The following is an 11,865-nucleotide window of genomic DNA, read 5'->3' on the forward strand; positions in this document are numbered from 1 at the left end:
TGAGTCTTCAGTAAATGATTCACTGATTCACATGCTCCATTAAGAGTGAGTCTTCAGTAAATGATTCACTGATTCATATGATCTGTTTAACCTCCTAAAGTCAAATGATATTTTGGGATTTCCGCCTGGATTTTGCCTAACCACATTTAAAAGCTTTCCAAATCCACATGAAGAGGTGTAAATGCAAAATTTTGGTATGATTTAAAAGAAAACACTATTGAAAGTGTTTAAAAAATATCTGTATTTGTTGTCTGCTATAATGAACACCTTTTTTTTTTATAAACTCAGATTTGGAAGTGTACCTTTTAGGGTTGGGCTGATAGACTGATAGCCTTCGCCGATGGTCGACAGACACCACAATGCAGAGCCGGCATCGTGATCCTGCGCCCCGCCCCCGTTGCAAATCCACTCGCGAAAAATACACATTCAGGCCCTGTTTACACTCATAGGCCTTTAGTTTTTAAAAGGTATTTTAGAACGAAAACGATCCACAGCCACACTGGTGTTTAGTATTTCTGAGCAGCCCTCTTTCCACACTACCGCTAAAAATGCACATCAAGTGACCACACACACACACACACACACAGGCGCAAACACACTGACATGTGCTCGAGAGAGCGGGTCCAGGCAGCCAGCGGGTCAGTACACTGCTTAAATCTTTCACTTTCACACTTGTACTTAGTAACTTTAGTGAACACCTCAGATACTGTTGGCTGGTTCCTGTTGGTTGTGCACCTTTTCTACCTACAAAGTTTGTCGTCGCCATTATAACGACACAGATCACTCTGCCTTTTCGCACCTATTCACGAGTCCCGCGGAAAACGTGATTGACAGCTGGTAATTATGTGTGTAACTTATCTTCATTCATTTACTGTATGATTTGTTTATGGGTAAAACAAAGAGCATGCGGATCACAATTCACCACCATGGCGGCGCAGTAGGTAGTGCTGTCGCCTCACAACAAAAAGGTTGCTGGGTCGATCCTCGGCTCAGTTGGTGTTTCTGTGTGGAGTTTGCATGTTCTCCATGCGTTCATGTGGGTTTCCTCCGGGTGCTCCGGTTTCCCCCACAGTCCAAACACATGTGGTACAGGTGAATTGGGTAGGCTAAATTGTCCGTAGTGTGTGAATGTGTGTGTGGATGTTTCCCAGAGATGGGTTGCGGCTGAAAGGGCATCCACTGCATAAAAATGTGCTGGATAAGTTGGCGGTTCATTCCGCTGTGGCGACCCTGGATTAATAAAGGGACTAAGCCGACAAGAAAATGAATGAATGAATGAATGAATGAATGAATTCACTGCCGCCTATGACGACGATCCCATTGTCCATCGCGATGTTTTCAAAAGTTATTGTATTCCAGCTGATGAGAGGTGCTGTGCAAGCCACAGGGAGCGATCATTGTTTTCAGATTTCTCTATTCTTCTGTTTGATCAAACATAATTCACTGTGTTTGGAGCACGTCAGACATATAAAAGGATTACTTATGCACATCAGCTCAAAAACAGAGGAGGATAGCTCTGAAGCGCACAGCATAAGGTAAGAGATGACAGCTGTCTGTGCTTACTGCCTTGTATTTAATCGGCCTGTTCGTTTGTTTCCCTTTATTTCTCTCACACGTTTGTTAGACATTTAATGCATAATTCCCTTTTTAAAAATAAACTATAGTTTATAGACAGTGTATTCTGCTTTATTCTGGACTTTCAGAGGCTCCGGAATCAGTGCGGTTACGTCATCAAAATTTGACAACGCTGATTTGACAAAGAAACGCTCGTCACTGTGTCTCCGGACAAACCAGACATGATGCATTGATGCACTGTCCCTCCTCCATGCCCAGATTGGTTCAAACTCGCTATATCACAACCAATAAGCATAGGTTTCGCTTTTGTTTGTGGACCAACACTGATCTTTTTGAACAACACAGAATGAGAGATAGGCATACATTTATGTGCGGCTAAATAAAACGCAAAAAAAAAAGTTTTGCATGAAATAATTCTCATACTAAGTACTTTTGCATGCACAGCAGCACAGAAACACGACAAAACAGTGACACAGCAAAGACGAACTGCTGCTCTTGCTGTTTTCAAAAGACACAAATGAAGGTGCAGCTGTTTGTCTGCATTGCAGACAACCATATCCAAATCCATATCCACAGACAACCATATCCATGCTGGCACATAAAACCTAACGATGTTCCATATTGAATCTAGTTTCGTTATGTAACTATTTATAGTATAGTAAATATTTATATCTATTTTTTACTGAGGATTTGCACCATGTTTATTTGGACTTTGACACATTATTTATTATTTTCTTATTTTTTTATTTGTTCATTGTAAGTGGTGTTGTTTATAGTAACTAAAAATATATTATTTGGAAAAAGTCAAATTTGCTTCACTGTTCTATTATTTTGTAACATTTGTAACATACCGTATACCGCGAAACCGTCAAACCGTGGTATTATTTTAGACGATTATCATACCGTGAAAAATTCATACCGTTACAACCCTAGCCATGTGATTGGTCATCATGACTGCCGCAACTTTGAGGCCTGAAGTGTCCGGCATGACAGCTCTGTTTTCAACTCCACCCCTGCCTGCGCTCAGCTAATCTTGTTGATCACTGGCTGAAGCCATGGTTCAAGTAGAACGCACCTAAAATTCACTGAATTAAATGAATTGTTTAAAGTGAGCCTCCAGAAAATGATTCCTGAAACCTGCCAGAACTACTTTAGCTGTGCTTTATCTGAATATCTAAGAATGCTCATCAGCCAATCAGAATCCAGCACTCATCAGCACTGTAGTATAAAATAAATATCTATTTCTTTTTAGACTTAACAGGAAGAGAAAGTCATGTGAAGAAGTGGCTTGCAGTACCTTTAAATGCTTCTGTGGCCCCCGGCGCGTGATTCTTATCAGGGTGAAACTTTAGTGCCAGTTTTCTGTAGGCTTTCTTCAAGTCGTCTTCTGATGCGTCTTTCTGTACCCCAAGGATCTCATAGTAGTTCTTACACTGCTTTATTCTGCAAAATAAATCATTTGTGATGATTTAATTTTTTGCATACAAAATAAAAATAAGGTTTGACTCTAAATGAGCAAGATGTGCTTTAACTGCAGACTGTCAGCTTTAATTTGAGGGTATTTACATCCAAATCAGGTGAACAATGTAGGAAATACAACAGTTTGCATTTGTGCCTCCCACTTGTTAAGGGTCCAAAAGTAATTGGATAGAATAATAATCATAAATCAAATGTTCACTGTTTAATACTTGGTAATCAGCTACCTGATATTCAGTTCACATAAACATCTAAGTGATCGTGATCTATAACGTGAGATGGGCGTCGCTGTGTTTGCTTGTGGCTGCACGTTTGCCTCAATAAAAGCAGAAGATGCAGGATTCAGCACGTAAATTCACCAGTTAATCCCCAAATACATGCAAGTAGTGGCTGGTGAACTTAGAGTAGATTCAACCTTATAGTTCCTTTCACCATGTGTATCTGATATAAATAAAACACATCAGCATATTATATTTGAATGGACTGTTGGACTTCCATGTGTGTTTTACAAACTCTAGTAAGTGTGTGTATTTACATGTCTAAAACATAAAATAAGCATTGGGTGGTTAAAACGCTGCATGATTGTGATGATATGACACGTCTTTCTCTGGCTCAGCGCCAGCCAACCCACCAAAGCTCCCGCTCTAAGGGTAAACAAGCTAACACTACCTTGTCATGCTTGTCACGCTGGATAACGAGTAAAACACCAGCACCAGGGACTTCACGGTCCTCACTTCAAAACAGAACAAAGTTAGGATTCTGTAGAGATTTCTCCTCATCCCCGTTTTTGAGGCGCTGAACTCTGTATCAATGCGCGAGAGACGGAGAGAGACCATGTTCACTCCGCTCCGCTCTGAACTAAAGTGTTTTTTTAATAATCAAACGTTTCCGTGTCGTGCAACAAAACGAATGGATTGCGAAATTCATTGCTAACGCTTTTAGTAACCGTTTTTTTATCAATTTAATCGATTCACTGTTGCAGCCCTACTGCAAAGGATTGTATTAAAAAGTGAAAGTTTGATTTATGATTATTATTTTGCACAATTACTTTTGGACCCTTAACAATTGGTAGGCACATATGCAAATTGTTGTAATAAATACCCTTAAATTAAAGCTGATAGTTTGCGGTTAAAGCACTACAATTAATCCACTGTGTTGGTGTATAGAGCCAAAACTGTTAGAATTTTGTCAATGTCCAAATATTTATAAACCTAACTGTATATACACATACATCATGTCAAAACAAACTATTATTTAGAAAATGATTAATAGCTATTAATCTTTCCAGAGCACTATTTTTTTGCTAATAGAAATAAACTTGCTAGCTTAAATAAAATCAATAAGTAAAGACGTAAGTCTTAACATTAAAAACTTGCACAGTCAACTATGTTTATGTGCTAAAATTAGCCATTTTAAATCTTAAAAGAAATAGAAACGAGTACAAACGCTGCTTTATTGACTATTGTTTTAAGTGATATTAGAGTTTGTGCATGAATCTGAATCTCCTGACGCACCTTCTGACGGCGTCGGCTTGCTCGGGTGTGTATGGTTTGCTGGATTCTGCAGGTTTCTCTCCGTTACTGCTGACTCCGGACCTGCGCTGGTGTGTTTCTGTACCTTCGGTGGCTCCGCCGGCGCTGCTCTGAGACCACGAGGGGTTTCCGTTCCTCTCCAGAGACTCCAGCAGATCTGTCAATTAATAATCAATAATTAATAATGCATGCAAGAGATACGCTAGCCAGCTTGAACTTGTATTTTGTACCACAGTATAATAAATGCTGCACAAGTATTGTTCATTATTAGTAAAAACATTAATATTAACAAACCATTTTTGACAATAACAGTTGCAGCACGTGCACTAATATACTGGCTAATAAGATGACTGTGATTTGGAACACAGCCAGATTAACATGATAGTGTGTGAGTGTGTGCATGCCGTTTTTTTGTTTTGTTTTATGTGACAAGCAATTTGGTTTATTTGCATAGTAATGCTTCCTTTTTGTTATACTGATGCATTTTAAATTTCATTTGTACTGCATTAATCATTACAGTCATTGGTTAAAGCAAATAAAGCCATTCAGTATTAGTTCATCTTAACAGACAGTCCATTAACTGAAGTTAAAAGCATGCATTACGCATTATTAAATGCTGAACTACTGTATAATACATGCATTAACTATAAAGTCATGTATTATTAGTTCCTGTTCCTGCATTAACTGAAGTTAACAAGCATAAATTAGTATGTCAACAACGCATTAATAAATGTTAAATTACTGTCAAATAAATGTGCACAAGCATTGTGCGTTGTTAGTTAACACAAAGCAGGTATGATCAGCAAGTGCACTCATATACTGTGTAATCAGCTGACTGTGATTTGGAACACAGCCAGATTAACATGACATCTGAATCTGACCTGCATGCAAGAGTTACATCATCATTTTCATCATCACCACAAACACCAATAATAACAACAAACACTAACAAACAACCTTTCATATTTCTAACATTAATCTTAAGAGCGCTCTTCAGACTGACACACATTACAGGGTTTAATCTGAACTCATGAATGAAGTGTGCAGAGAGCACGCGCGGCCTGGATTATTAGCCGGGTTTCAGTGCGCTCACCCCGGGCTCTGTGCGTCGGGAAGAGCCGCTGCGCTTTCTCTAGGAACCGGCGCGCTTTCTCGTGCTGCGAGTCCTCCAGAGCCTCGACAGCGATATCAATACAGCGTTCAGCTTCATCCCTGTTCACCTCCATCCCTGAAGCACTCTTGCAGACGCCAGATGATTTAATAAACACACGGACGCCGCACCATTGAGCTGCTAATGCGGTCGGCTAATGTGATAACGCTCTTCTTTGTGACGCAAAACCCGGTACTGCCTCTAGGGGGCGCCTGATGGCCCACAACGTAAATAAACATTGGTATCGAGGGGTTGTACCTCTGAAAATAGCATTACAATATTGACTTACGTCCTCAAAAAAGTAACTAGCTACGTTACTTAATTACTTTTCATGGTAAGTAATACGTTACGTTACATTTGCGTTACTTACCTCAATGAGGCTTGATTTTCAGAACTTGTAGGTTTTTTTTTTAATAGAGGTGATCTACAACGCACTGAATAACTTTCATTTATCTTTAAAAATACATAAAAATACTAATGTAGGATATTGTTATCTTATGAGAACGTCCTGAGCCTATACGTACAGATATACATATTAATGAAAGTTTAAAGCAACGTGTTTGATATTTTTTTGTACTTTTTGATTGAACGTGACTACGTTGATTTTAATTCAGCAATTCACTTTTAAAAGCTTATTAATTAAACTAAACGTTGCATTTTTTAAAAAGTAACTCAAGTATTATTACTTATGTTATTAAGTAATGCATTACTTTATTGCTACTTAGAAACAAGCGAGTAGAATTGGCATGGACGGAGGGGACGCCACCAATTACTGAAATGTCCCTACCAATAATTTAATCAACTTCAAAATAAAATTATACTCAACTGAGCATTAATTTATTTTGAAGTTGATTAAATTATTGGTAGGGACATTTCAGTAATGGGTTTCCTCCAGGTGCTCCGATTTCCATCACAGTCCAAACACATGCGCTATAGAGGAACTGAGGAACTACATTGGCTGTGGTGTATGAGTGTGTGTGAGAATGAGTGTGTATGGGTGTTTTCCAGTACTTTGCAGGTTGGAAGGGCATCTAGTTGGCGGTTCATTCCACTGTGGCGACCTCTGATGAATAAAGGGACTAAGCCGAAGGAAAATTAATGAATGAGTGAAAATAGTTGATGAAATAACACGTTTTGTTGGTGTGGAAAAATTTCAGAGTTACATAACAATATTACTTTTCTAAGCAGGAGCGTAGATTAGCTCTTGAGCTCGGTGGGGACATACATGCCTAGAGCACAAGCATTGAATAACACAAATTCTGTTTTGTGCTTTTAAGAACATGAATAAAGTTCCCCATAATCTGAAATAAACGCTTAATAATACAAACAGCAATCATGCCCCATGCTGCAAAAGTCAATGTACATGATTTTACTGCAGTCGGTCTTTGAGGAGGTATGGATGTAGAGAAATTTCGGGTGGTGTGTGACGCAATTTAACTGTTTTATCCTGAATATTGTTTTTCATAATCATGGAGGCTAAAATTGAATAATTGCGCAGTCTTGGTTAATAGTATTACGGTGAACTCCTAGCAAACTTGACTTTGTGCACGTGTAGGCTGCTAAGTGTTAACTCAGGGGCGCAATTACACATTTACTAAGGAGACCAACTCAACCGAAGCACCCGAAGGAAACCTACGCCAACACAGGGAGAACCTTCAAACTCCACACAGAACCACCAACTGACCCAGCTGGTACTTGAACCAGTGACCATCTTGCTGTGGGGTGACACTGCTCAACACTGAGCCCCTTTGTCGCCCTACTTATTAATTAATTTCATTAAAAATTAAATTTAAATTAAAAATGTAGTTCTAAATTTAATCATAGTCGCCATTTAAATGTTTAGTCTTAATAAGCTTCCACTTATTAATCTCCTTTTTATTTAAATTTTTCTGATCTCTATTTATTATGTTAATGACAATTAAATATTGTCCAATCAGAGACCGCATCTGAGCCATGAAACCCCTCCCACCTAAAGCATTCTAGTTTAAAACGAACAGCCGCTCCTTCTACTTCCACTTCTTCTATTTCTACGGATAACAGTCTCAGCGGGCGAGGAATGATGACGTGTCTTAACAAAACAAGCTAAATATATACGCCACACAAGTGCAGGAGAATATTAGACATTTCATATATGATAAATGTAATGTTGTGGTCATTTTACGCCACGTGTAAAATCACATTCAAACGCCTGATCTGAGATGTTGACTTGTGTTTCCAGTAGCGCACAGCAGGTGGCGCTTCAGCTCAGGTGTAAACTAGCTTTTTACAGTCCATGGGTGTAAATCAGGGGTGTCCACACTCGGTCCTGGAGGAGAGTTTAGCTCCAACCCTAATTAAACACACCTGAACCAGCTAATCAAGCTTACTAGGTATACTAGAAACTTCCAGGCAGGTGTGTTGAAGCAAGTTGGAGCTAAAGTCAGCAGGACACCAGCCCTCCAGGACTGAGTTTGGGCACCCCTGGTGTAAATCATGGAAGTAAATATATTCCCGAATGTAAACCCTTGTGCACTGTTCAGATTGAGTCCTCTTTTGTTATACGGGATGAAAACATCCGCTGAATTAAACTGCTGTAAAATGCATCAGAGCAAGATTTATTTTCTTTTTTTTTTTTTTTTGCATAAATCTGTTAATTAACCTCAATCTTGATCAAAACTACTGAACTGTTTAGAAAAGTACAGGATTTTAACTCTTTAATTGCCAAGTTCACAAATGATGTCACTGATTTGGTGAAAAACACACACAAAATGAGTATTTTTCAATAATTGTGGACTGGATTTTTTTACTTTTTATCAGTCTTGGACATGTGAAACACTGCATTTGATGCATTGTTGATTAATTTAAGCATTGCAATATACATTTCACTTTGTCTGCACACATTTAAACTCATTTTTTTTTGTTTATTAGGTTTTTTTGTATAGGTTATGTGATTAAAAACATTGCTGCTTATATAAACCTTTTCACAATATGATTATCAGTTTTGATAATACAATTTTCATGCAATATAAAATTATATAATAATGTTATGTGATATATATATATATATATATATATATATATATATATATATATATATATATATATATATATATATATATATATATATAACATAATATAATAAAAAATGGTGTACTTTTGACTAAAGCAGTTTCAAAAAGGAGAACTTTATACTTTTACATGAGCACTATTTTGTTAGGATATCTATGCATAAACCTACACATGTGCCTAATGCGTGTACTTCGAGCAGCACTAAATCTTAAGATAAGATTTGAAGCTTCCAATATATGATATAAGTCAGGATCTAGGGCCTTCTCCTTGTAATTCTGGATGAGATCTAGGCTCAAAGAACATCACACTCCTGGAAAACTGTAATGTCAGCAATTACTAAAAACAAGAGACATGTATAACAAATATATGTATATAGCTTGACCATGCTGTCTTCTTTAAACAAACAGCAACACCTTAAATGTATATGATTTTCCACTTGCAGTCAGAGTGTGTGGATAACTTTTCTCCTGGTCAATATTTCAAGTTTCAATCATTTCTAGCAAGCTGCCAGCACTGGTAGACAAGATAATGCAGATTGAGACCCATCAAGATTCAGGGAATTACAATTGTCGAGCCTAGAAGTGATAAAACACTGAACGATAGCCTCCAAGTCAAAACAAATATAAACTTCTGGAGTCAATCTAGGGTCATATATACTTGCAAAATAAAAGAAAGTTTTACAAATAAAAAATAAAGTCTTGAGCAAAAAAATAAATAAATAAATAAATGCAAATCTTTAAAAATGCGGAAATAAATTTTTGAGAAATGAAAATTAATTTTTAAAACAAAAATAAAATACTGCAAAGGGAAAATTACGTTTTGAGAAAATAAAAATGAAATTTGCAAACAAAAAAAATTACTGCAAATAAAAAGCAAACAGTGCAAAATAAAAACTAAAAAATATTCACAATAAAAAAAAGAAAAAAGAAGAAAAAAACATATATAATTATATTTATTATTTATTTATTTATTTATTATTTATATTTATAATTATCATTATTTTTTTCATGAATGATGTTTAACAGAGCACATGTTTCACAGTATTTCCTCTAATATTTTTCTTCTGGAGAAAGTCTTATTTGTTTTATTTCTGCTAGAATTAAAGCAGTTTTTAATTTTTTAAACACAAATTTAATGTCAAAATTATTAGCCCCTTTAAGCTCATTTTTTTCCGATAGTCTCCAGAACAAACCACTGTTATACAATGACTTGCCTAATTACCCTAACTTTACCCTAATTACCCTAGTGAAGCCTTTAAATGTCACTTTAAGCTGAACACTAGTGTCTTGAAGAAAATCTAGTCTAATATTATGTGCTGTCATCATGACAAATATTAAATAAATCAGTTATTAGAGATGAGTTATTAACACTATTATCATTAGAAATGTGTTGAAGAAATCTGCTCTCCGTTAAACAGAAATGGGGGGGGGAAAATAAACAGGGGGGCGAATAATTCTGACCTCAGCTGTATATAAATATTTGCAAACCATTTTTATAGCATTGCTTTTACAAAACCCGTCCAGTCAATGGCCCGGACCTGCCTCCATTTAAGCAACGCCATCACCTGGAGACACAGTATCACTGAGGTGGTCTTACAGTAGGTCCGGGCCTGCTGTAAATGTCCAAGTTCGCTTAACTTGGCCACAAAGTGAAACAAGCAGAAATGTGAAGTGCAAAGTGCAAACAGCATCGCAAACTCACAGTTGACTAAAAAGCAAATCAAAATGAGCACTGCAATTGACTGGACGATAAAAAATGTTTTGCAAATATGTACAGCTTTTTATTTCATTGCAAATATTTTAGTTTTTTAATTTGCACTGCTTGAGTTTTATTTGCAGTTCTTTTTTTTATGTGCAAATTTCATTTTTATTTCTGAAAACTTAACTTTCCCTTTGCAGTTATTTCTCAAAAATGAATTTTTGCTTTGTGATTTTAGAGATTTTATTTTAAGTATACAGTTGAAGTCAGAATTATTAGCACCCCCCCCCTGTTTATTTTTTTCCCCAATTTCTGTTAAACGGAGAGCAGATTTCTCCAGCACATTTCTAATGATAATAGTGTTAATAACTCATCTCTAATACCTGATTTATTTTCTCTTTGTCATGATGACAGTAAATATTATTAGACTAGATATTCTTCAAGACACTTCTATACAGCTTAAAGTGACATTTAAAGGCTTCACTAGCTTAATTAGGGTAACTAGGCAGGTTAGGGTAAATAGGCAAGTCACTGTATAATGATGGTTTGTTTTGTAGACTATCAGAAAAAATATAGCCTAAAGAGGCTAATAATATTGACCTTAAAATGGTTTTTAAAAAATTCATAATTGCTTTTATTCTAGCTGAAATAAAGCAAATAAGACTTTCTCCAGAAGAAAAAAATATTATCAGACACACTGTGAACATTTCCTGAATCTGTTCAACATCATTAGGAAAATATTTAAAATAGAAGAAAAAAAATTGAAGATGGCGAATAACTCAGACTTCAACTGTATATGGCCCTAGATTGACCCCGTAAACTTCACAATAGATAATGATTTGCTTGTCAAAATCTAGTCTACTATCAAAAACACCATAAGTTATTTTTATATTTATATGAGAGTCAGCAGATTATATAACTAACTGATTGTCAATAAAGTAATAAAGGCAGATCGGAATCACTCATTGTAAGAAAATTAGCAGCCAGCCAAAATCTGAGACCAAGCACTAGCCTCAGTCAGAAAATTCATATTTATGCATTATTTACCATTCTGGTTTAATCGAAAGTAAACCTGCATATCCCTACTGTAAAAAAAATTACATGATATATCTTACTTTTGAAAAATATGACCCAGAGTAAGCCAAACTAATGAGAACAACGAGCCCAAAACAGAGCCCTGAGGAACACCAGTTTCAAATTTCTCAATGCTAATCCTCCCGCAGCACCGCTCCTCATATTTTCATGTATTTCTTATTTAAAACTATTTTAGTTAAGCAGTTTGTAAGAAGAGCACCATGCATGAAGTGTTTCTATCTTTATTTCACTGGTTTACAGATATTCCACTGCCTGCATTGTTTTGTGTTTTACTTGAGAAGCATGAAGTAT

The 11,865-nt window shown here is 36.4% G+C and overlaps 1 protein-coding gene across 1 annotated transcript; it reads right to left on the bottom strand.

Annotated features, from left to right (window-relative positions):
- Positions 1 to 2,314: 2,314 nt before the first annotated feature.
- On the bottom strand, positions 2,315 to 5,868 carry dnajb12b (DnaJ heat shock protein family (Hsp40) member B12b). Its single transcript, NM_001089508.1, is given in 3 exon segments — positions 2,315 to 3,018; positions 4,566 to 4,740; positions 5,677 to 5,868. Coding segments are annotated over 3 exon segments (480 nt in total). The 5' UTR covers positions 5,810 to 5,868; the 3' UTR covers positions 2,315 to 2,846.
- Positions 5,869 to 11,865: the final 5,997 nt, after the last annotated feature.

Source organism: Danio rerio, chromosome 12 (assembly GCF_049306965.1).
Source record: "Danio rerio strain Tuebingen ecotype United States chromosome 12, GRCz12tu, whole genome shotgun sequence".
Lineage (NCBI taxonomy): Eukaryota > Metazoa > Chordata > Actinopteri > Cypriniformes > Danionidae > Danio > Danio rerio.